Genomic DNA, 26,473 nt, shown 5'->3' with positions numbered 1-26,473 from the left:
TGGAGGCAGAAAAACAGACTGCATGAGTCACACAGGCAGAGACAGGAGCACCTCCCAAAACACCCCAAGCGGTAGCCCAAGTCCTTCTCCATAGTTCTCTGCTGTATCCTGCTGTGAGATAGGAGGTAAGTCCCAGGTGTCTATTTTCATAAAGAATAAGATATATTTGCATAATTGTTTACATTTATTTTCATATAGAGAACAATATGGAGGTGGGAGAGATCTTTGCTTGGGATAGTTCTTACTAGTGATGAGACAAAATAAGTACTTTGCACTTGCTGAAACTTCCTCAGGGTTGATGACTTCCAGCTGAGGCATAATTCAGATGCCAAGTATAGTTCAAGCCAAATCATTGCTCATCAAGATTGAACAGTCATCTTTACTGATCAGACTTAATAGAAATCCTCAGTTGTGGATGTTGCTCAACACTGTGACAGCTCAATACTGGTTAGAAATTTTGGGGGCAGCCCAAAGCCATGGACTGAATCAAACAGCTGTGAACATGTGTTTCCAAAAAAGAAACTGCCTTTAGTTACAGACTTACTCAGTTCAGCTGCCCTCTGCCATAATCATTGTACTCTTTGGGACAGGAGAACTTTTTGAAGCCGAATCCTCTGTGTTTTCATCCCAACACTGAAGCCTGTCAGCAGTGAAACTGAAAAACAGGCACATGCTTAGAATTTGCTTAGGGACTCTCAACTGAGCCTGCATCAGCTGATACAGTTCACACAGTAAAACTTATACAGGAGAAAACAGGTTATTTTGGAGCTTCCCAGGAGAGTATATAGTAGTAGAGTTGTTGTTTCCAATAGCTGAGCTATTCATACTGCCTTAGGGAAAGATTCAGGTGTCCTCTTAATTTCAGGTGCTCCTCCAGGGTCCCTTTTTACCTGGCATCCACTTGTTTCCTTCAGACAAGAAAGCTTTGACTACAGCTATCGGATTCCAAAGGAAGATCCAGAAGTGTAAGTGGCTGTTGGTCTTGTACACTAACTAGCAGGAGCAGGTCAGTGGTACAAACCCATTTTTGTCCCATAATCTAGCGTGAATCTAGATTGTATTAAGTATAGGATATTAACTTCAATTGGATGACCTTGAGATTTATGTTTAGCCACCTGTTTTGTCCAAAAACTGAAAATATGGTCACTTTGGTTTCATCCCTGTGGATCCTGGATAATCAAGTCCAACGAGGTAATCAGGCTATCCAACCCAGTGCTTTTTGCAAGTCTTATCCCTAAGTTGTATCACATGGCTAGCAGGCCATCTGAAATGTGGCTTTATATTACTTTTATTCAGCCATTCAAATTTCTCCTTAAACTCCTCTAAGAATATTTTGTAGTGAATAAGGTTGTCTAAAAATTGCTAAAATGTATTCAGAGACTATGAAATCTGTAGTCTTTGTTAACTGGAGCCAATGCACTTAGAACAATCTGGTATGTTTTTTCTAGCTAGCTGTTTTGTATAACAGGGCTAAATTTTTGGCCTTTCACTCACTCAAAGAATTTGCACGTTTCCACTTTACAGTATTCTTTGCATGTTAGATTTCTCCTGCTTCTCTCCACTCTCTGATACCTACACGTAAGTTTTCTTTACTGTCTGCCAGCAGCCCTCAATCCTATCCTTGCGTTATCAAAGATGGTTTGTATTGTCAAGTGGATTGAGCATGGGGCTACATGCCAACATTCCTGATTGCTTATCTCAGCTATGGCACAGATTTGTGAACCCTTCTGCAAGTCAATTAATCTAATTTCCAGTCTTTAAAGTGGGGATAAAGACATTTACGTAACTATTGGAGCTATTTGTAATCAGCCTGAATAATGAATGCAATGCTGTGGCATGCATTACTCTGTCCTTATGTCAGTAGATCTGTAGTTTGGCACATTGATAATAGCTTATTTGTCACACTCATGACACTGTTTTCATCAGAATTTAAATTTCTTGGTACATTTTTATTTCTTGTGATTCCTCAGGAATTTTGAATCATCAGAGGCAGTTTGAAATGAGGTTCAAGAGGTAAGAACTATGTTCTTCGACTCTCTTAAGTGTCACTGAAGAAAATTTGTTATTTTTTTCCTGTTCAGTGGAAACACCATTTGCTGAAAGTAGGTTTGAGTTGTAGATGGAGACAGAGCAGAGCATCTTCATACCTGGCACCTTCTGTGCAATGAATTGGGCAAGCAATAGCATTTTTGTTAACTTACCTCTTTTGTTAATCCAAGGCCAGTCAAATGTACTTCACAGAACTGAAAACCCGGGGGGGGGGGGGGGTGTTAAGAATGATGTTGTTATGCTTATTTCTCAGTTTTACTGTGGATTTTTCTTTAATTCAGTTTCTCTTGATTCAGTCTTCCCTAGTGTTTTCTCTGGGAGAAAAGAAGCACAACCTGGTTAATGAGCTATGCTGTTCTGATTACGTTCCTTACTGAGAACGTGCTCAAAAGTGACGTAAGACTTCTATTTCTCATGGCACATCAATCTGTATAGAAGGGAAGAGGGGTTACCAGTCTGTTACATGCATCCAGACCAGCAAGTAGAGCTGCCAAGATCATTGCTGAACCTGGGCAGCTCAGAGCTGCTATTGTAACTGTAGCCCTTTTATAAATAGGATAGGCTCAGCTGATTACACTCTTATCTGATCTCTATCAGTTAATGAGGATAAGTGTTCATCAAGTCCAGAGTTCATGCGTCTTGCAAAATGTTGCGTACCTGTATGATGTAACTGTGCTTAGAAAAAAACTACCACTTGGAAATGTTTGTTTTATAACAGCCAATACGTATTCTTATGGGAAACAGTTCTAGTGGTGCTTATATCTTTCATCTTTATGGATTTGGAAAAATCCCCCCCATAGCCAACTCAAATGAAAATTTGCTCTTTTGTTAGCTTTTGTAGATGGTATTTGGGCATGGTCAGGCATAGTTAACAAAGGCACTACATCCAAGCGTGTCTCCTGCTGGAACATGTTTTACTGCAGCTTTTGAGATAAATGCCTTGACTTTTTGCAACTTAGTGCTATATTCGTTCCTGATGCCATGTTCTGTTGTCCCTTTGCAGTTTGAACATCCCTTTTAAGTACCTGAAAGACCTGTGTGTCTCCAAGCTATCATTTTCATAGAACTGTGTATTGTCTCATTAACTCCTTGTAGACTGGGTCGTTAGTACGGCCTAGAAGGAGGAATAAAGCAAAAGTTTGACTCAGAACACTGGGTTTACTTAAAAAATTAAAAATAAATAAAAAAATATTAAAATGATATAACATTGCCTACACTATTTCCCCTTATGTGGCAACTACTTCCCCCTTCCCCCTTTCCAAGTTTGCTTCTTCATTTACTATCACTTCTTTGCAACTCCACACCTATATTTATGCATCAAGGAAAAGGAAAAAATCTAACATTAACACATTCTCAAATTGTGTAACTTGGAAACACTGTAGGTTTGCCCTGATATACAATCTACTGTACAACCTCTTGAAAATTGTATTGGTAGAAAATGCCATCTAGACATTAGAAAACCTGCTTCTCTAGCAACCCTGAAGGATCGCTAAAAAATTAGTCAAGGACAGAATGGAAAATAGTTTTCTGTATTTTAAGAGCTTCTGTCTCTTGTTGAGATGAGTTACCTAAGGAAAGATGAATGTCCAAATCCAAAACTGCTGTCATACAGCAGGTGTGTGTGAGCACAACGCGTGCAGGTCATGCAGGAGTGCGAGGTGTGGCATGGAGTGATCAGGGCCAGCTGGGTGCATAAGTCTGTGCCTGTCCTCGGGCCAGCCCAGGGAACAAGGAGGTGTGTTACGGATCCGAGGGCTGTGTGTGTGCAGGCAGCTTGGAGCTGCCTGCTAAGGCTGCACGTCAGGCAGCCACAGCTGTGTAAAGCTTCATTTGCTGGTGTCCTCTGAGGGCACCGTAGCTGCTTGGGGAACCCGCAGCTGTTCCACAGTTCCTGTCTGTGTGTCATGACGTGTGGTGTGGGCTCTTTTTTTGCCTTCCCTAACCTTTAGCTGGGGACTAACCCTAATTACAGCTAATCTCTAATTGCAAACAACAAGCAGGCGCTCTATAGCTCAGTGAAAACAACTTGTGCACGGGCCTTTCTCCACACAAACCAACAGCTACCCCGCTGGCTGGCAGAACACCCTCAGCTGGGCTGCGGAGCTGCAGGCAGGGCCCGCCCGGCCTGGCTCCACCTTAATTAAATTGACTCCGGTTAATTACACTTGCCCCCGCGCCGCACCGCCCATGCGCAGCCGTGGCCGGGCCGGCGCAGGCGCTGGGCGGGGAAGGGACGATGGAGACGCGCTGGGGCCGCCGGCCCCACTCCCTGCCTTGGCACCGCCACAGCCACCACAGGCAGAACCAGCGCCATAACCACCGCCACAGCCACCGCGGCCGGCCGGCCGGCCTCTGAGGGAGCCGCGGTGAGCGGGGGAGCCGGGCAGGGAGCGCTGAGGGGCGGCTGGGCCGGCGGGAGGGCGAACGGTACCGGGACGCGGCTGCCCGGGGGGCTGAGGGGGCCGCCACCTCCCGGCGGGGACGCCGAGCCTCGCCGCTGTCAGGGGGAGTCTATGTGCCGGGGTTTCTGGAGGGGAAGGGTTAAAGAATAGGCTTGTTTTCCCCGGGTATTTAACACGTGATGGTCATGCTATCTGTGGTGTGGTGCGTTTTTTTGTTGTTGTTGTTGTTTTTTTTTTTGTTTGTTTGTTTTTTTTGTAGAATGTAATCAAAAAGATGCCACTGAATTTCAACTGCTTCCAGCATCTGGATCTCAGTATGGAATATTATTTATGTTTTTCTTCAGACAGAGGGTAGTGTCCAGGATACGAAGATCTTTCTTCATACAGGGTAGTGTCTGGATATGAAGGTTTTTCCTCACATTCAGGATAGTGTCTAGGATATGAAGTTCTAAACTTAAAGAAAAAAGCCTCATGTATGTCATGCAGATGTTCCTTCTTTTTCTAGTTTTCTAGGTGAGAGGAGGTTTAGTGCCATGGGGATGGAGTCATGTGCATGTGAGCTCTGAGTGATTTGTTCAGTAAAATGTAATAATAATACAAACTGCTACAGAATTAAGTGATTAAGCACAGAGGGGTCTGTAGCAGCAGGGCAGCTGATACTGGCTTTTGTATACAACATCGTTCTGTCTGCAGTGATAGAAGAGTTGATAACATGTTACAGAACGAAGAGTTTCTGTGGGCTTATGCAGTTTCCAAGAAATTAGTAGCATTGCTACAGTCTCAAAAGCACGTTAAAAGTAGTGTATTTGGTTGGGGTGGACCCTGCAGTAATCCTGTCATTGTGAGGATTTAGGGTAATGCATTTCACAGAGGAAAACTTTGTTACAAAATAGTAGCCAACAAGCAAGCTCATGCAAAGAATGGTTTAAATTTCTGGATGATTTGCAGCCTTCTGTGCCTTGTGTAGCTCTTTGCATCAAAAGTGCATGGTTCTCATGCTATGTTCAGCGTGATCTAACAGTGGTGAACGTTGCATTGTACAATGAGTGCATATGATTCTTTCCAGGCTACCAGGACGTGGTTTACATATGTATGAAGGCTTAGTGAAATTGTTTCAAGCTTCTTTTATAGCTAGAATTCTTAGTGTAGGCCTGGATTCCTTAATAACAGTTTAACTTGTGGGATGTTATGGTAGCGCTTCCTTCTATCTAAAGGTGGTTTGACAAAACCTGTGTCGAGTTCTGGTTCGTGAGAGTGTTCATTTGTAATGATGGAGAAGTTGAAGATGGGATAGGCTACAATAATATATTTATTTATTTATTTAGGACCAAGGTGACTCAACTTGCTACTCCCTGACATCGTAAAGGGATTTTTATTGTTCAAGTGTTAAATCTCTGTCAGTTGTCCTTCGTTCTGTAACGCTATGCTTCTAAATCTTTTTGTTTGTTTTTCTTAATTTTGGATGTGACTTAGACCAGAGCAGCCTTTTCACTCATTTGTTGATTTGTGCTTCAAGTTTTTGGATCCAATCCTGGGAGCTGTTCAGTGATAGTTTTGTCCTTATGTCAGGTCTGCTTATTTAATAAAGGTCTTGTGAGGGGATGTTAATTAAACAGTACATGGTGTAAGCTGTAGTTTAAAACATCCTGAATTGGAAAGTATTACATGGGAGGAATATCAAGTTCTTAAGCTGTATTTAGTAGTAGATCTGCGCAATGTCTTTATTCCAGTTTTGTGCTAATCTAATTCTCTTGGCTGACAGCATCTGTCAGATCAAGATTTCTCAAAGTCACTAGGAAGCACACCTAATTTATTACTTTTTATATAAATTATTTTTCTCTGCACCTCTTAGTTAATGATGATACTGTGGAATAGGATGGGTTCCATATCCTGGGCTGTCAAATTTTTGTATGTCTATCTTTAGTGCAGATTTTTAAGAAATAATTAAAAATTGTGGCTTTTGAGCATGTATGTGCAGGGGATATATATATATATATATATATATATATATATATATATATATATATATATATATATATAATATTATATATATATTATATTATATATATATATAATATTATATATTATATTATATATATATATTATATATATATATATATAATATATATTATATAATATATATATATATATATATATATATAAATAAATAAAGGAATATATGAATATCTTTGAGGAATGCCCCTCTGAGAATAAGTAGGGGATGATGAGGGACTGCTCACTGCTGTTGGCTTGAGAAGCCTGTTCAGACCCCACTACACAGATGCATTCAATGCAAGAGTAATCTACTTGTTATGATTTCTGGTTATAAAGAATGATCCTTAGATTTAAAAATATAACGTATTTTGCTTTTTTTTAATAGTCCAGAAATTATAAGTATGTGGTATGTTTGAATATCTACAAACAGATGGTAAATTAGTGTCAAGTTTTCTAACTTCCATTATGGCTTTTTCATAAACCTGATGAATAAAGTGCTCTTTGTTAAAATTCAGAACTCAAAATTTTTGATTCTTCCTCTATTTGATGGGGAAAACCATTCAGAATCCAGTTAGCCTGTAGGGGGAAAAATATAAATAAAACACGCATTCAAGACTTTATTTCAGAGGTTACGGACAGTGAACTAGTTTGAGATTATGATTTCAAGAACAAACATTGTAAGAACTTTCCTCATGTGCACACAGATGCTGAAAGACCCTTTCCAGACAGATACTGAGTATCTGATAAAGTCACTTCTTTTCTGAAACTTAAATATCTAAGCAACCTGTTTTCTGTACCTGGTTCAGAAACAACAGCCAAGGATGTATTCCTGAAACTTGATGAGGCTGTGATTACGCATAATACAAATTAAAATCTAATAAAAATAACTTCTGTTGAGTCAGATTTTACAATATTTTACATATGTGCTTGCATGATTGGAGAGAATTATTCACATGAATCAACTGGTCAAAGATAATGGAGCTACATTCTTCTAATTTCAGCTGTCAAAAATATGTTGAAACAAGTATTTCCTGAGTCATGGTTACAGGTAATACTAAGCAATGAGTAACCAACAACTAAGCATTGATATCTTTACAAGCACAGGATCTTATCAATTATTAATGGTTGGCTCTAATTGTACCTTGTTGTAGTCATGTTTTTTTAGCGTAGGCATGAGGTGTAAGAGCAAAATAGATTCTAATGTGGTTACGTGGTGGTTCTGTCTAATTGAGTAATGAACCAGTATTCCTTATAAACTACTACATTTTGTCGAGGCCTTTGTTATCTAAAAGTTGAGATGCTGTGGAGCATAGTACTTGTAAAATTATTCAGATGTTATCCTCTTAACTGTACAGCCAGATACCATTATTCCATGAGTATTTTCCAGAGCCCAAGTCCATTTTAACAGTTACAATAATGTCCTGATCCATTCTGTACAGGATACAGTAAGAAGCCCATCCAATGTGCTGAAAGCTGTTTTAGAAACATCTGCAAAAATTTAATGAGCCAACATTTTTTCCTGTGTTGAAATCATTTGAGGAATGTACTGTTCCTCTAGACTTCATTATTTCAGATAATGCTTGTATTCAGTTTAGTGTTTCTTTACACACTGAAAGTTGCTTTCTAGTTTTGTGACAAGGCTTCTTCTATTCAGTTCAAATAATGATGCAAATTTAAATGTGTTTTATTTTGGGGAAGAATGGATATTTAAATTATTTCTCTTTTACTCCTGCAAAATTTCCTTCTACCCAGCTGTTCATTATCTTCTGTTTGTGCTGATTATTAGTGGAAGTGAAATAATTCATATTTGTTCTTATTTCGTCTTGTTTGGTTTGGACCATCTATTCAGTTTGTCACAAATGATTTGGGAATTTCAGTTCAGTCAGAATTCTGACTTGTTTTTTCTCTCTTCTCAGCTTGGTTTTAATCTCATTTTAGTTGAGACCTGAGGTTTATTAAGATTGTCACTATTTTTTAATTTTTTTTTCACTTTCACATTTTTTCTATTGTAGCTTATCCTAGTTTTGTTTGATGTATGTATCACTTGGTAGGTGACTTTATAGATACCCCCACGTTCTTGATTCCTGGTAATTAGCTAAAGCTCTTTTTCCTCTTCAGTCTCTAAAATAAATTTATTTTTGCTGGATTTAACTGGAGACGCTCTGGTCTTGAACTAAGTGTTCAACAGCTTCATATGAAAACTGCTGTAAATCTGGGAACATATGAGTTCTAATTCTGATCTTTTTTTCTTTCCAGCATCTTCTGATGATTTTAAAGAACTTCTCAATTGCCTAGATGCTTGTGAGAAGTGTCTACCAAATTGTGTCAACTCAGTGTCTAATACTTGCTCTATTAGCTTGCTAATACTGAGATTTTTCTTCTCTCCCTTCTCCCCTCATATTTTTCCAAAGGAATTAAATTTGTCCCTCTCTGAGGTTCTTCCACTTCCAGTATGGAGGTGAATCGAGAAAAACTGTGCACCAGTAAGGCTGATGTGAGCGCAGATTCTGCATATCACTGCTCAACGTGTCACGATGATGAGGAGTGGAGCAGTACTAGCAGGGGACGAGCTAAGTCACGAAGCCTGTCTGCTTCTCCAGCCCTAGGAAGCACCAAAGAATTCAGGTACGGCTCTTGTTTCTCCCTGCTGTATTATTTAAATAAATAAATTTTTTGCTCCTCTTTTTATATAACCATAGTCTTACAGCTGTGTTACCTGATAATGAATAGAAAGAACCATATGCTTTTGTGGTAGCAAATGGGGAGAGAGACGATTAGAGAGCCATCCTGTTGTGGTCCATGCTGGATTTCTGAAGTAGCCATGTATGTGGTCATCTCTAAATTGGTGTTCATGTGACTAAGTTCTGACTGGTTCTCACAACTTGCTTCTGATTCAGTATTTCTTGGTAGATGTTAAACTGTTTTTTTGTAGATGTGTTTCAGCAACATTCTGCATGTGCATGTATGACTTCTTAAAGCAAATGGCTAATGTGTTGTCTTAAAGCTTTCAATTTGATTGATGTCTGAAGTCAGTACGTCAGTCTGGATTCAAGGAAGTGTTTGTGTTTAAAAATGGATAAGGGAAACATAAGAAATCCTTGTTTTGAAGACAGACTGCACATGAAACTGCTATCTGTAGTGTTACGTATTGAAAGTCTCTCTTAGTAGAGAAACTTAGTTAACAAACTATGGGTACGTTTCCAAGTGAAGGAAGTTTTTAAAATACGGGAGTATATTAATACTTCCAGGGTCTTGGGATAGGCTTGTACTTTGAATACTTAAGTACATCGTATTTCAACCCAGCTTCAGAAGCTTTAAGTACCTTCCAGAAATAAAATGCAAATGCATCTTTACTGGGTGATGTTAATTTATAGCCTGATGGTTGCTCAAGTCACAGCAAAGGAACAGTTTTGTTTATAGTTCCTGATCTTTGACTAGTTGGCAGAGTTTTGCCTCTTGCTCAACCGCTTGCTTTTTTTTTTTTAAGGGAACTTTAAAATGCACTTTAAAGGGTTGTTAGCCTAAAACGAAATGAGAAATTTAAAAGTGGGGACTCAACTAGGAACAGACCTGTGATCAAAATGGCAAGGCTGTCAAAGCAGGTATCTGCAGTGTTTGTAGTGTCAGAAATAATCCGTGAACATTAGAGTGACTTCTGTGAGCTTTTATAACTGCCCTAGCTGGAGCTGTTGTGCTGTGCATCAAAAACCTGTATGAGAATTATGGTGAAGGTAAGGTGGCACAGCACAAAATAGGTTGGTGCTTGCAGATGGCATCACAACAGTGAGAAACGCCCAGTTTTTCTTGGAGCCAAGTTCCTAATCTAGACTCAAGGCTCTTGTCATGTGGACAACTTGGACAGATCTTTCACTTTTGTGATCTTTGGACCCATTGTAAATATCAAATGGCATGCTGTGGTAGCTGTGTGTCTAGATCTTGTGGGAAGCATAGCAGAACTTCCTTATCTTGTGATCCTACGTAAGGCTGAGGCATGGACAGAATCACAGAGGCATTGCTCAACAGGTGAAATTCTCCAGAGTTACAACTTTGCTGGCAGAATTGCTGTTGCAAAGCAGAGCATATGTGGGTGAGATCTGAAGATCCCAGGGGAAGCTTTATGGTGAAGGGAGGTATAATAAAAGGCTTTCATCTCAAGAGGCTAATACTTGGAAATACTTGTTTTGCATACATAGTTCAGTCTGTATACTTTAATGTTTTTGGAAAATGTTCGCAAAGGACTGTGCTCTGACTGTGCTGCTCTAGCTGCTATGCTCTGTACAATAGTCAACAGGTAAGTCTTTACACTGAAAGCCTGCTGTGAAACCAGTCTGGTTTTCTTTCTCCACTTAAACTTTAGATCTGAGAAGTTAGGGTTATTGTTTACAGTGTTTTTTCATTAAGATGCTCTACATTAACTGTCTGTCTTCAAATTAGTTTAAAATTGTCACGAGGCATTTTGTAGAATGTCAGACAAAAAGTGATCTCAGGTTTGCTGTGCAGCATTCAAATTGAAGAAGAATCTGCTTTGAATGGGCAAGTACATCTTTCTGAAAGATGTGTAACTTCCAGTGCATTGCTGCTCATTCTTAGCAAAGGCCATGTTGAAAAAAACAAGCAAAATCTTAACTAAATCTATCCAAATTATTAATTAGAAATTTTTGTACAAACATTAATCTATAATAATATGAATTCTTGCTCATTTTTCTCCTTGAATGTAACTAAGAAACTTTATAACACGTATAACTGATCCAGACAGATAAGAATATTACCATATCCAGATTTATAAATGGAAAAAAATATTTGAATAACAGCTAGGTACCACCTCTATGTATGTGCTGTAGGAGACAAATTTTAATTATCAGTATTCAAATCTTGCAGAAGAATATTTTCTTGGACATGGAACAAATGAGATGTTGCTGCTATTTCTTAATTTTATTATATATTTTTTTAACCTGTCATCTGTTTTTGATTTTTAGTAGATGTCTGTGGTTTGTTGTGGTGTTTTTTTTTTTTTTTTGTGTGTTATGAGTGAGTCATCTGGCTGGTCTGAGCTACTTTACAATATACACAATAAAAGGCAGTGTGACGATGATTTATTACTTGCAAAGAATAGGTTAGTTACCAGTTCCTGTGTTAATTGAATTAAGCACAAGAAAGGTATATTTCCCACTTGTTTTTATTTAAATAATTCTAACAGCTTCTGTGTAACATTTCAACAGTTACTTGATGCAAGCTAGTTTTACTCTCTAGCATATACAGATTTGCTGGGGGGAGGGGGGGGGGGGTTAAGGCAGAACAGTTCTGACTTGCTCCAGATAATCTCATCCTAGAGCTAAGAGTAATCCTGTGGTTTGGGCGGGATTTAAGTTTGAGGATAAACGACTCTTCAGATCTCATCTCTTGGAAGACAAAGTCTGTATTAATTGTAATTGGATAAATGAAAAATTAGCAATTTTTCTACCTAATCCAAAAATACTTATTTTGAAGATTGGAGGCAATGATTTTTGTCTACATATCTTTTAGATTTATGTAGGAGTAAGCAAATAAATTTAAAGATTTGTATCATCTTTCCTCTTCAGAATTTATTTTGAGATTTCTTAGTAATGAAATCCTGTTAGTGTCATGGTAATTCTGATTTACTTCACAAATGTTAGGTATTAGCAGTATTAAGACTGTCATAGCTCATGAAAACTACTAGAAAAACAGGCTTCTTTACATCTATCAGCTAGTGAAATGGAAATCTTACTATTGAAACCTTACTATTCCTTCCTTCTCTCCCTGATTGCTGGAGTTTCTAATTCAGGGTCAGTGCTTAAGGAAGTTGTAAAATATTTAGAGTGCTGAAAACCATGCCCTTTTACAGTCCTGTGTGATTGGCCAAGGTATGCTTCCTGACTGCAGTAGTACTGTTAGCAAGTCTGCTATGTACTGGAAGAGGTGAAGTTACCAAGCAACCTGAAAGTAGTTTTGTGAAAGTGAGGTGTGGAGGGTCTATTGTATTATCAGTGTTTCCTTGGAAGTGGCAAGCTGTATGCTCTGTGAGATTGCAGTGTGATCTGTTTCTTTATGTGGTGGAATTCATTCACGTCACTAAATGGTAGAAGGCAAAACTGCCTGAATAATGCTTCATTGCTTGTTCTCTTAAGAATTAAAAAAAAAAAAAAAAGTGTTAGTCTCAGGCCAGGATGTCTTCCATTTATCTTTCAAGGGATTAAATTAACCTTACAAGCACTCCTCTGTTAAATAACCTATTTTAGAAAAGTCAAAAGCCTTGTGTTCTCTGAGGGAGGTGGAAAGAATTGGAAGCTGTTTTTAACATGATCAATAAAAAGGAATATTTTTTTTTTAAATCAGGTAATCTAACCTATTACCTAATAAAATGAACTGAATTCTGATGTAGCAGATACGTATCTCTGTATGCCTTAAAAATTTAAAGGCCCTTGTTTGTTAATTTATTAAGTACAAAGATACAAACTAAAAAGCAAGCTTATGCAGTTGGGACGTTGTTACTATGATAGACACACACAAAAAGAGTAACAGCAACAAGAAAACCTGAAGGTCTTGTCCTGGTATTGTGAGATTTATTTTTTTTAACTGCTTGTCAAGACTTACACTTTTTCCTTAAAAAAGGAAAAACCTTAAAAAGCTGTGTTATGTGTCTTTATGCTGGATTTAATCATTCCACATTTCCTGTTCTAAAACTGTATGCTCCTAGATAAGTTGTAGTTCTTCAGGAAATGCAGAGAAGACAAAAACTGAGGAGTCAAAAAAGTGAAAAATGTGTTCTTCAGTTATTTAAATTCTTTTTTACTCTAACTTTGGAAAAAATATCTTTTTAAAATATGTATATTACATGGCTAATTCTGAAACAGAAATTATTTGTACTTGATTCCATAAATGTAGGGTTTTTCCTTTTCACAATAATGAGACCTTGAAAATGGTTATGTTTTTATAATTTGAGATTTATCTACTTTTTTTTGTATCCCTGAGAGACCAATGTACAGTTTTTGTTTTGTACTACCAAGGAGAGTTGTGACTAAATAGAAACTTTGCAGGCTTGCAATGAGTGCACAGAATCAGCTTGAGGAAAATTTGGCCATCTCTTATTAGAGGCTGTGGTGCTTCCTCTATGCACAGTGAAGTTTAAATGAATGCAAGAATATGTGCCTAGTACTGCCACTTAGGCTAGCATTTAGTCGTGTCAGGAGGGCATAAAATGAGAGTGAGGTTTCAATTAAAATCACTGTCAAGGAAGTAGGTACAGGAGTTAAAATTTAGCTTTGAAATGTGTGAGCTAATATGTGTAAAATTATATTGGCTACCCAACCACAAATGTAGGTTTAAGAAATGGACTTTGTCCTTCATTGCCTAACGTGACTCTTTCAAAGATGTGGTTTTGTTGGTTGGGGAACTAATAATACCTAGTTTGACATAATGTTTCTTTTATTACTTAACTTTTTATGTCCAGGAGAACACGCTCCTTGCATGGACCATGCCCAGTGACCACATTTGGACCAAAGGCCTGTATGCTGCAAAATCCTAAAGCGATTATGTAAGTACTTGTCAAATGGATGCTTTTGTGCTTATTCTATGTGAAATAAGTTTACTTATCTACTATTTATCCCCAAATCAGCTTTGTTTGTATTTTACCTGATGTTCAGAGACTTCTACGTTGCTTGATTGCCAAGCTCTAGGGTGTGCATTGCAAAAATTGGCATGCCGTTTATATCACATGCTGATCCTTTGAAGAGTCTGCCTGAGTAGAGAACGTACAGCACTGCTGAACTGGATTCTCAAGTAAAACCAATTAAACATGTGTTACCTTGATCTGCATATTAAAAAGTAAATATTTGAATGTTACTGGTTTTGTTTTGTTTTCTCCGTGTTATAATAGGATAAAATCAGTATTTGTCTGTATGGACTTCTAGTAATCTTGCCAGTTGGAGTATTTCCCTCAGGATAACAGACATAAAAGGGAATTAATTTTACTTTAACCTTAGTAATTCACGTGATGTTCTGAGGCCCACAATCCACTATCTAAACTAATGGAGTTTACTCTTAACCCAATGTATATATTTTGAAAAGAAAAGGAACCATTTCACATTTAAAAAAAAAAAAAAAAAAAAAGGACAGGGCATGCAAATAGTATTAAATACTGAAGTTTTGTTTAGACGTGTTTTGCATAATCTTCAATCCTTAGTTTGTGGTCAACAGTGGCAACGGTAATAAAGCCTTTCCAACAGAACCAGTAAACTCCATGTGTATCAACCACCCATACAGCAATCTAATTATGGTACAGAGAAGCAATTGGTAGCGTTTTACTTATTCCACAAAGAAAAGTGTTTCTTTGTGAGAGAAATTGCTTTGTGATTTTGCTTTGTGAGCAAATTTTTTTATGGACAGCACAAGGCAGAGGAATTGCTCTGTGTACTGTGAAATCTCAGCTGAGGAAAACCTTCTTCCTCTTGGTATCGGGCATTTGAGGCAGTGGTTTGATCTGTGGCACTTTCTGTCTGAGTGTCATCAAGGCAAGTTTTTTTTTAGCCTGCTGATAAGTTTAGTGTGAAAGTAAGGGTTCATTTGTACTCAGCAGGCATGCAAACATATTTTCTCCTTTTTAAAAGTTCTGTTTTATTGTTTGGACTTTACACTTAACATATTTGAATTAAATATTTATTTCCTTAAATCTATACCTAAAATAACAGTGGTCTTCCTCTAAGTAGGTTGGTGGTATTTTAACTTCTCCTACACAGGTGTGGCGGAAATCTTGCAGTATGTGGGAAATCTGAACTTCCTTATTCTTTCCACCTCTTCTAACATTTGTGGCTTGCTAGACTGCCCTGCATGTTTACCCACCTGATCCTGATGAATATGCTCCTCCCCATGGGCTGAGCCAGCACTGGACAATATAATAATAGTGTCAAGATCAGTTGAGTACAGAGGCGGTAGGCAATCCTAAATGCACGCTACTTGGCAGGGAAAAGCCTGCTTATGCAGCGTTCAGAATAGCTGGGGAGATAAGGGCATGCTTGGGTCATCAAAGAATAGGGCTATTTGACAATCAAATTGCAAATTACTATTCTTACTACTTGTAAGATTTTTTTTGCGACTTCTTGTGGCTTCTAAAAACAAGCATATCCTTTTTGCTTGTCCTTTTTCTTCTCTGCTGTCACTAGTAATGTGAAACTCTCTTCACTGGAGAGGATATAACAGAAAATCCTAGTTTTTATCTTTGGGCTTCAGTTAGTCAAGGGCTTGGTGTCTACTTAAATGCTAGTGTTGAAAAAAACTACTTTCTGAAGGCTGTATTTTTTTTTTTTTTTTCGAAGTATATTTTCTGAACATACTTTATATAAGGGAATTTGCTGTAAAGCCTTACAACGTTTTGTTGGGACTGGTTGAAATATTTAGCTGAGGGGAAAAGAAAAACCTTCAAGGGAAAATGTTTTCTTTTGAAGTAGCAGTTTCTTAGGAATGTATTAATGCCTCAGTCTTTTTTGGAACTGTTGCATTTGCCTGACTTCAGGAAAAAAAAATGAAGATATTAAAGCATGTTATGAATAATTTTTCATTTAGAACTACGTGGAATTGGTGAGTATGACTGAAGTGGGCAGACTGTCCTTTTGGTTTGAATAAAGACTGTGTTAGTTCTAGGTTTACTAAGTGAAAAGCGATGCTGCAATCTTTAGTTCTCTGCCAGCTTTACAAGGTAGCCTGGTCATGTTGAAATATTGTTGGGGGTGGTTTCTCTACAGCTGACTTTTGCCTTTTAACAGTATTTAGATTTGAGGAATTATTTAAAATAACTCTTTTCTGTACTCAAGTTTATTTCTTTAGTCACAGTTTGAACTGGAAATAGCATATAAATCTTTGATTTGTTTGCAGCTGTTTGAAAGGGCTAAACAAAGTTGCATTAATCAGTGTTTTATTTTAGTTTTTTTATTTTTATTTTTAGCTATTGTCAAGTCAGAAGAAGCCTTACCTGAGATTCAGGGTGATATTTTCGACCAAGTATAGTATTTTTCAAAACTCCCCAGCCCTGCGTCAGGGGCTAGACTCCAATTAGTTGATTGAGGAACCCTTCTAACTTTCCCTCTGTTCTGTGGTCTTTTGATTGTAAAATACAATGAGTTGAAGTATAAATTTGCTGTTGAAAGCCTCTACGTGATCCTGAGTATTTGTACTCTTCTGCATTAATGTAATATTTAGAGAGAGTGTCAGCAGTGTTTGTGAGTAAAGGCTGTTGGTATTAGACTATTAGTCTATAGTTTCTGCTGTATTTATATAGAATATAAGCATCTTACTTTTTTCTTGAAAGTAAAAGGAGCAGGTTATGCCACTTCCAGCATCAGCATCTGTTTTATTTTAACCCCTGAAATGCTAAATCCAAATCTTTGTAAATTTGGCTTGTTCAGCATATATACACTAATCCGCTTTGCTTTACGGATTATATCTGCACCATATGGAAAAGGATGGGATGTCTGTAATGCACAAACTACAACTGTGAAATCATGTAGCTGAGAAGTAAATCCAAATGAAGAAAGACGTTACATCTGGGTATTCCTACATCAACTAAGTGTGTTAACAAACAACAAGTACTAAACTCATTTTTACCCCTAGAAAAACACAAAAACAGTTGTGTACATATATTTAGTTCTTGAGATTCTCAGGTCTTTGAATAGTCTTGATAATAAGACTTGTCTTGGTTTCGTGCAGGGAAAAAAAGCATCATAATTCCAAACTATTGTATCCTTCTTTCTGTTGTTCCAGTAAGGCATGTGATAGGATATATTCTTAACTAGCCAGAATGTTGTCAAGGCAAAATGTAGTAACAATTTTGAAAATCCGTGGGCATTGCAGTGTCTCTCTGCCGTTTCTTGCAGTTACTCAATGCTTTTTGTCACTCATTTGTTTCTTTTATAATGACCTTTTCTGATAAAAAGATGTTTTAAATCTAACTGTCCGAAGTATTTATGTTACATTGCGCTTTTTCTATTCTTTAGGCACATTCAGGATCCAGCAAGCCAGCGGTTGACATGGAACAAACCTCCCAAGAGTGTCCTTGTTATTAAAAAGATACGTGATGCCAGTCTGCTGCAGCCTTTTAAAGAGCTCTGTGTGTATCTTACTGAGGTAACAAAAAGTAAAGTCCATTCTTTTTAAACTGTAACAAGAAACTTTACTTCTAACCTGTTTTCAGCTACTGATTTGATTAAATGTGGAATGTGTAGGAATGTATAATGCAGATGGAGATTCTAACTACTATTCATACATTTTAAACCAATGCAGATTATAGGCAGAGGCAATCACTTTAAGAGATTATTAACTAGCTCATTTTACCTTTTTTAGGTGAACAATATGATAGTGTATGTAGAAAAAAAAGTTTTGGAAGACCCTGCTATAGCTAATGATGATAATTTTGGACCAGTGAAGAAGAAATTTTGTACCTTTAGGGAAGGTATGGTAATGACTTCTTAAAAGTAAAATTGGGGCATGGTACTTATTTGCCTTAACATTTTCTTCGTCATTGAATTAAGTTTGTGATGTTAAGATGTCTCTTGCAAACAGTTGTTAACACATCCTAGTTAGTTTTTTTTATGTTTATGAGTTAATGTTGGCATGCTGCACATAATCTATGTTAGGAATTTAAGACCTTTGAAAAACGGTAATTCAAAATTTGTATCTCAATGTTGCTTCTAGATTACGATGATATCTCCAACCAGATAGACTTTATAATATGCCTGGGAGGAGATGGGACCTTACTTTATGCTTCTTCGCTTTTCCAGGTTGGTCTTTATTGGAAATAGACTTAAAGGACTCTTTTTTTTTTTTTTTTTTTTTTTTTTGAAGTATTTTAAGATTTTCTTCTTTGTTATCAAGGACTGTGTTTGTCCTTTGTTGTTTGTTCTTTTTTGTCAAGCCTGTTTTACCTGATACCTTCTGAAAATAATGCATATCTGAGCTGCTTAATTTAATTATAGCTTTGTTTTTTATTATGAACAGTTGAAGTTGCATCAATAGTCAAAATATTTACAGGCAATTAGTTGAAGTATTAATTGCTTTTATTCAGTAGCTTTTAAATTCTTTTCTTTATTGATAGGGTAGTGTACCTCCAGTTATGGCTTTTCATCTGGGATCCCTTGGATTTCTTACTCCATTTAATTTTGAGAATTTTCAGTCCCAAGTCACTCAGGTTATAGAAGGTAAATTTAAGGAGACAAGGTGTGGTGTTTCTTTTTGTTACATTTTCTGTAGCTTTTTCCAAGACTGGTTAACCTATTAACCAACTCATTTAGGTAGTCCCATAAGATTGAGTCACAAGAAATATATACTAAACTAAAGTATTACATTATATTGACACATTCAGTGCTGCTTTCTATACTGTTGTGTAAAGGAAAATGGCTAAGAAATATCTTTGTCCAGTGTGGAGTAAGCAAGTAGAGGAAGATGCAAAACATACATTAAAGGACAGCTAAACTAATGAATAGAATATAGCTGTGAAGTCTATGGTAGTTTGTTCCTCTAAGAAGTGCGGTGATTAAATAATGAAAGGTCAGGCATATGAAATAATTGAGGAAGGAAATAACTTGTTCCTTCAGTAGGAGGTTATTCGAGTTGCATCCAAAGTAGATTTGTGAAAAGATGTATAAAATTCTCATATTGCTAGAAAGCTTTTTTAATAGGTGTTTCTAATGCAGTAATTTTCTTCAAGCTAAGCTTTTGTCTCAGTGTAGATCACTTGAGCCTAACATTGTTTTCTAATCTTGATCATATCCATATAGAGCTTAAATATTCTTTTTACTTTATAAAGAAAGGGAGGAAAGATAGGGTTCAAATTTGACTTTATTTTTGCTCATTACTACTAAAAATCAGTTTTGAACTTTAATCAAATGTAGACAATTCTCTTGTGAATGAAACTGGGAACATTGCACGGGAAATAGATGAATGATATTTCATTCAGGTTGCTAGTCATTGCAATTTTCTTTAATACACTAGCATAACTTTCTTGTACTTTCTCCTATATTTTGCTTCTAGGCAATGCAGCACTTGTTCTGCGAAGCAGGCTGAAAGTGAAAGTAGTAAAAGAGCACAGAGAGAAGATGACAGTACAAAATGGTATAGAAGAAAATGGAGTGGCACCTACAAATATAGAGAAAGAAGTGGGCAAGCAAATTATGCAATATCAGGTTGGACTGCAAAATAATCAAAGGAAATAATATGTGCCTTGTAATTTGCTTTATACGTTTTATTATCACGTTCCCATTTTTGTTAATTTACTACATTGTCCCAGTAGTGTGGGATAGATCCATATTGACATAGGGCGCAATGTGTGCACTAAATAACGAGGAAGTGTTGCACCTCATTTCTTTCTGTAACCATAAGTGCTAATATTGTACTTTACTGTACTAATATTTTCTGTCTATTTTGAAAATGAGTAGCTCTAAAATGGGATTTCCCAAAGACCTTGTGAGTGAAAAGCCTTGCACATTGCTAGTAACAGTCTTCTGCAAATAACTCTTAATTCTTAACATCCTGTAAGTAAATAAATGAAAACTCTTCAACTGGCACTTAAGGAAATGAAATTGTAAAGAGAATCTATTTTGACAGGTACCAAATCAGTATAATTTTTCAAAGATCTGGAAAACATGTTTCTGCTTGTCATTTAATCCATTGCCAAACCAGCAATAGCAGACTGGTGATACTTGATGTCATGGCAGGTCCTAAATGAAGTCGTTGTGGATCGTGGTCCTTCTTCTTACCTTTCCAATGTAGACGTCTTTCTAGATGGACACCTGATAACAACAGTGCAAGGAGATGGTGAGTCTTTTTCTTGAGCTAAATCGCTTGTCAGTTCATGTGTAGACTGTTGCTGTTGTACTGGACAATGCTTTTTCTTACATGGAAACAAAACCTCAAGCTGCAGTTTCCTGGTGACAGAAAACATAAGGCTGTAAAGAATAGGCCAGATTTTTAATTGTGGAATGCATAAGTTATCAAGGAAGCCTTAAACATAAGGTTTTTTTTTTTGTTTGTTTATGGGCTTGTGGAGGCATGTGACAGCTTCTTTGTGTATGTGTATGATATTTTAGAGCAAAGGGCAAGAAGTACCTCAATAAAAAATTGCTTGAATATCTGGAATTTGCTGAAGGGCTCAAATATAACTGATGAAATACAGAAGCTCTTAATTCTCGTAATTCTTAAGCTTTAGAGACAAACTAATGTCTCTGTTCTAAATCCCTGGTTACACATATTTCTAAGTTTACACCATTTATATGAGCCTATAGGACAAACATGTCGTACCAGGATCAGAAGAGTTTCTGACTTCTTGTGTTTCACAGAAGAGTTGTAATATAATAAGTCAATGTATTGATATATTCTCTGTTATATTTTCATTAGCAGTCCTAATTCTTAGTCTTCTTCCTAAATAACAGCACTGATTCTAATATTAAAGGAAGTGAAATTTTTGTGCTTCCTCAGGAGTCATCGTCTCCACACCAACTGGTAGTACTGCGTATGCAGCTGCTGCAGGAGCTTCTATGATTCATCCGAATGTTCCTGCAATAATGATCACCCCAATCTGCCCTCACTCATTGTCTTTCAGACCTATTGTTGTTCCTGCTGGAGTGGAACTCAAGGTTAGCTTATATTATTTCTCTTTCCAAATTAAAAACTTTCTCAATAACCATGTGAACCTGACCAAAACAGAAGAGGTCAGGAATTACTGTGCGTATCCTGCATTCTTTCATTTGTAGGAGGACCAGATCAAGTCTGGTTGAAGAATGTATCTTTGTTTAAAATAATATGCCCAGTAGGAGAACACTTTACACTGCTTTCTACTGGATTGCAAACTTCTGCAAAATGGCAGTACATACATTTACATTTGGGCAAAGAAAATTTAAAATCATTTCTGCTAAAGCACGTGTAAACCAGTAGAGTTTAAGGGAATGAAAAACTCTACTTTCATGGCTAAACAACAAATGTTCTAGATCTAGAGTATATTAGTGGTAATACTATCTGTAAATCCCTGATCAATTTTGTTTATGTTGTTGTGCAGAAAAAAAGGGCATATAAAACCTGAATATAAAATGGACTTAATGGGTATTTTTAACAAATGCCCATGGGTAAGGAAGAAATGCTTCCAGCTTTCAATCTTCTGTAATGATAAGATAATGTTCTTAAGGGCTATAAGGGCTCTCCGAAGTATCTTGAAAGATTAGGATTAACAAGTGTACACTGGGGTTTATATTCTTGTTTTATGAAATAAAATGAATATTTTATTTGAATTTCACTTATTTCCTCTTAATAGGAATGCATGTTAAATATGAGCAAAACTTCCTAACTCTGACAGATTTAAATCTATTACCTATTAGAAATGTGTTTTTCTGGATTAATTTAATATACTTTCTCAAAATTGATGCTAAGTCAACACATGTAACTGGGTTAAGACATGCACTGGCTGTAGCTGGAAGGTCTTTCTGTTTTTATAGCCTTGGTATACAGAGGGGTTTTTATTGCATATAAAAAAAAAAGTATATATCCCAAACATTAAATGAATGTTTGGAACTTGTGTGATATACTACTGCATTGCTGTAATGGACAGCTTACAAATTTTGGTGCAACAGTAAAATTTGAGGTATAAATTCTTTACTACTAGGGAGGATGGAGAAGGTGTTCCCTGCTCCTTGAAAAATGAGGTTTGGGACCTGAAGGTTAGATTTTCTCTCTTTCAGATAATGCTCTCCCCAGATGCCAGGAATACAGCATGGGTTTCATTTGATGGAAGGAAGAGGCAGGAAATATGCCATGGAGACAGGTGAAATATTTTTTTTGATTGTAGTTCCTCTTTAAAAGTGTAGAAAATACTGATCCCTGCACTTTTTTGACAGTCTGAGCAGAACAAGAAGGGTTGCAGGCAGTGAAGTAAAAAGCTTTTATTAAGCCTAACATCTCTTAAAGCACTTTTAGCACAGTTTGTGCTTTATTTATTCATATGAGTCTTTTATATCTTACTATGAAAGCAAATGAAGTATTAAGGCAAAAGCATGTAGCATTGCATGCTTAGAAAGGAAGATGGACATGTCTTGACACTCTGTCTTGAACTGTTTTATTTCCTTTCTTAGGTTGAAAAGTACATAGGTCAGATCAGGACACTAGTAGGGAGTCAAGCATCACATTTGGCATTTGATCCTTTGTTATACACTAGACTCCTTAGTGATGTCACTTATTGCTAAAACTTAAAATTTCAAGGCCAAGGTAGTAGCTTGAATTTTCCTTTGTCCCAGTGTTGAGTTCATGATGACCAGCAAAAGAATGCAGTGCTAGGCTGCCTAGTGATTAGAAGATTTAAAAAGTAAATTGCTGTTTATTGCCCTTGACTGACCTGGGATATTCCTGTGTTGTTCCAGTATTAGCATCACTACCTCTTGCTATCCCCTTCCTTCGATTTGTTTCCAAGATCCTGTGAGCGACTGGTTTGAAAGCTTGGCTGAGTGTTTACACTGGAATGTTCGGAAGAAGCAGAATAACTTTGTTGAAGAAGAATTTTGAGAGTCTACATCTAATGAATCATGGGAATGGAAAGTGGCAGTATCCCTTTTATATGCTTTTAAAGTTTTTGCTAACGTGTGTGGTCACCATCTCAGACACACATATAGCGATATACTTTATATCTGTCTGATCTGCTGATAGCTGGAAATATTGTGCTGCTTCCTGTCCAGCAGGAAGAGAAATTGAAGAAATAAGGCTGATTGTTATAATCCACTTTGATGAATTTCCTTTAAACGAGCAGTCAGAAAATGGGTTACTTCAGATTGGTATTGACAACCACATCTGTAGGTTTGATTGTAACACAACTTACCAATAATGTGGTAGGCTGTATGTAGATAGATAATAGAAAAGTGGCAGTAGAAAAGAGGCATGAAAATAGTCTGTTCAATTTGTTATAGATGTAATTCCATTTGTTAAGACTTATATGCATATAAAAGCTCTAAAAAAAATTTACTTCAAAAAAACAAAGAACTTTTTTTTTTTTTAGCTTAAATACACCTCCCCCAGAACAACTCCCTATCAAGACAACTTAAAATACTTTCTTCTTGCTTGCAAATGTGACAAAACCTGTGAAGGAACACAGCTGTTTTTATGAATAGATGAAAATAGTGTTAAGAAAGTATATATATGTATCTCCATAAGATATATAGTGCTCATGAAGAATGTTTTTTTTTGTGAATAGATGGAATTAGTGAAAAACAAATAACACATGCACAAACACGCACACACAGTGCCCATTTGTTTGAACAGTGTTTGACCCTTGGCTGTGATCACTGTGTAAATATCCTCCGCTAGCATGGACGAGCATTTGCTTGTGCTGGGTTGGTTATTTCAGTGATCTTCATTTTTGCAGCTGAGCTAGTTTGTAGCTCTGCAGTTCCTGTTAGTGGGAATCATCCATGTGTTGATTTTATTTTTTTTAATTTGCTAGAACAAATGGTAGCATTAGTGACAATATAGTAAAAAGTAAATAAAATAAAATCTCCAGGTATTCAGGAAGAATCTGGACTTCGCTTACTACTATATTGCGTAGTGCTACTATTTTCTTGAAGACGATAGTGTCCTGAATGCCCTTAACTTCCACAGGTATCTTCCAACTCTGGGTGCTGAGTAATACAGAAAGGGATACTGCATTGGTAGGCTGATAAATGAGAGGGGACATTCCCAGTAGAGTAGCAATGGTGCCTTCAGCCCATTCAAGATATTCTAAGTCTCATATGTACTTTTTTTAAGATGCTTTCAGATGTTTCTAACTTCTCTGTACATATTTTATTGTATGTGCTTTTATGACAAAAAATAGTTTGGGAAAAAGAAAAGGGTTTGTACTGTACTTTAACTGAAAAAATCAAACCCAAGAATAATGTTTACATTTATGTTCTCTGTGGTGCAGTCTCATGGTCATACTACCCAAACTTCAGCATTTTCACAGTGTTGCTGCGTTGGCCTTTGAAGGAGTGGACATTATCAGTTAAATTTAAGGCTATGTCATAAAACTGCGGAAGAGATATTTTCTTACTGAAGAAGGTGGGATTTCCTCGAAAGTGGAGTGAGAAGCTGTGTTAACTTTTCATGATTGTCTTATGTTGTTTATGTGGTCCAAAGTGGTGACGGGAAATGTATTAATTTCTGAACTCTGCCTAACATTCTGTGCTCTAATGGTTTAAATAATGTCTTTACATTTTGGATGCTGCCCTAGTCTGTCTAATTTTATTAAATCAAGATGAGAGCACTTTTCTGTAAAAGAGGAGCAAACTCTTAGCTAATGATTTAAAAAAAAAAAAAAAACACAATGAAATGGTGTTAATATAAATGAATATTCATTTTGTAAATTTTGTAGAATAGAATATTGGTTTACTCTGGTTTAAACAAAAAACTTTTGTGATATCTTGAGAATGTCAAGATAGCTTTTGAGATTTATCTTTCACTTGAATCTGCATTAACTGTTTTATCACTGTTTTGAAGCTGCTTACGGGTTTTCTAAGATGGGGGTATTCAGTTATTAAATAGCTGTTTACTTTTTGAGCTATGAAAAAAACATCAAACTTCTTGCTTTGAAACTATTATTTAAACATGCAATAAATGAGAAGAGGAACAGGGTATAGTGGCTAAATAAATATATTGTTTAGTGAAAAATAAGCAGAATACCAGGCACACTAGGAAGTGGAAATCATTTCGTGGAGGTGAGGTGAAAATAATGAGCCTTATCTATCTAGTATTTTTGTAAAGGTAAAACTATATTCAGCACTTTTTATTTATGCTTTTATAATAGTAAAACTATCATTTAATAAATTGTAGAACTTTAATTTGCGGAGTGCATAGTTCATGAAATGTAAACAAAACTTACCTATTTCTTCTAAATTAGATCTGCTGGAGTTGTCTTTAAATTTATCACATACTGCAGTTGAATTACTGGCTTTGAGGCTTCTGCAGTTTTGCTTGTACAACTTTTCCTGCTTGATAACAATATTGTTTGGATCACTGCTCAGCCTAGTAGAGAACTACAATCACTGACCACAGGAAAGTAAGTCATATGATGGCTTTAGTCCTTTGCTTTTTCTTCAGAAAAGCTCCTTCGATCATAATTGTACCAGCTGCTTTGTATCAAAATGCAACACAAATTACTTGTGTTAATACATTACGAATTTATTGTACAAAGTCTCTTTTCAAGGCCTTTAATCTGCAAACCAGCAATTTGCAAGCAGGCTAGTGAAGTTTGACCAGCACTCAAGTTTCCTGCATATTTAACTGCTTGAAGTGTGGGTAATGCGTTCAAACTACATCTGAATGATAAAAGCTCTAATGCAGACTGGGTTATATTGGAGGTAAAAGCTTATTTTGCTGATGTAGCTTAATCAAACTAGTTCGAACTGTATTAGTAAAACAGAGTTTTGCTGATTTATTTTTATTTTTTAATATGAGGGTTGGAAATATTACTGTACTTGTAAACACTTTCCAGTCTACATAGGGCCAAAATGGAAGCTTTGAAATCGGTTTAAAAAAAAAAAAGTCTCTACTAGAGAGTTCAAGTTATTAAAAACTGATGTGGTGTGGTATAAAGCAGAGTGTACTAAATTTTTGAAAGAGGAAAAATCTTGTTACATATTGTTAATGCTTTGAAAACTTGTTTTAAATACTGTTGAAATCAAATATTTTTCAATCCTTTCAATAAAATCTTTTTTGTAAAGTTGGATTTGTTTAGCAACATTTGACTGAGACTATACAGTTAGGTATACACAATTGCTTACTTGGAGGATGAATATCCAGTGTGGACATTATCTCATGGATGGTAGTTTCTGTTTTTTAGAAATATATGTAAGGCTATTGTGATTGTGTATGTCTGATACAAGTCTTTTCTCAAAAGTTTCAAAATAAAAGTTTCTGGATTTAATGTGTACATTGAAACAAATCTTCCCTTCAGCTAGCTGAGCTACATTAACTAGTTTTTTGAAGGTACAAAAGTGGAAATAGAGCTGCTTTTA

At 36.5% G+C, this 26,473-nt stretch overlaps 1 protein-coding gene across 5 annotated transcripts; it reads left to right on the top strand.

The window, feature by feature from the left end:
• NADK (NAD kinase) lies at window positions 1–26,388 on the top strand. Of its 5 annotated transcripts, XM_013091715.5 has the most exons (14): window positions 1–125; window positions 866–965; window positions 1,971–2,013; window positions 8,858–9,071; window positions 13,915–13,998; window positions 17,450–17,579; window positions 17,796–17,904; window positions 18,147–18,232; window positions 18,547–18,649; window positions 19,482–19,633; window positions 20,165–20,264; window positions 20,925–21,082; window positions 22,178–22,260; window positions 22,853–26,388. In XM_013091715.5, the coding sequence occupies exons 4-14, from the start codon at window positions 8,899–8,901 to the stop codon at window positions 22,992–22,994; spliced, it is 1,320 nt and encodes a 439-aa protein (XP_012947169.1). In that variant the 5' UTR covers window positions 1–125; window positions 866–965; window positions 1,971–2,013; window positions 8,858–8,898; the 3' UTR covers window positions 22,995–26,388. The 5 variants fall into 5 exon arrangements, with proteins under 5 accessions (XP_012947169.1, XP_005011116.1, XP_027299086.1 ...); XM_005011059.6 differs by lacking the exon at window positions 1,971–2,013; XM_027443285.3 differs by lacking the exons at window positions 1–125; window positions 866–965; window positions 1,971–2,013 and adding an exon at window positions 4,226–4,415.
• The last annotated feature ends 85 nt before the right edge of the window (window positions 26,389–26,473 follow it).

This window comes from Anas platyrhynchos, chromosome 22 (assembly GCF_047663525.1).
Source record: "Anas platyrhynchos isolate ZD024472 breed Pekin duck chromosome 22, IASCAAS_PekinDuck_T2T, whole genome shotgun sequence".
In the NCBI taxonomy this organism is placed as follows: domain Eukaryota; kingdom Metazoa; phylum Chordata; class Aves; order Anseriformes; family Anatidae; genus Anas; species Anas platyrhynchos.
This window is presented reverse-complemented; position numbering and strand designations above follow the sequence as displayed.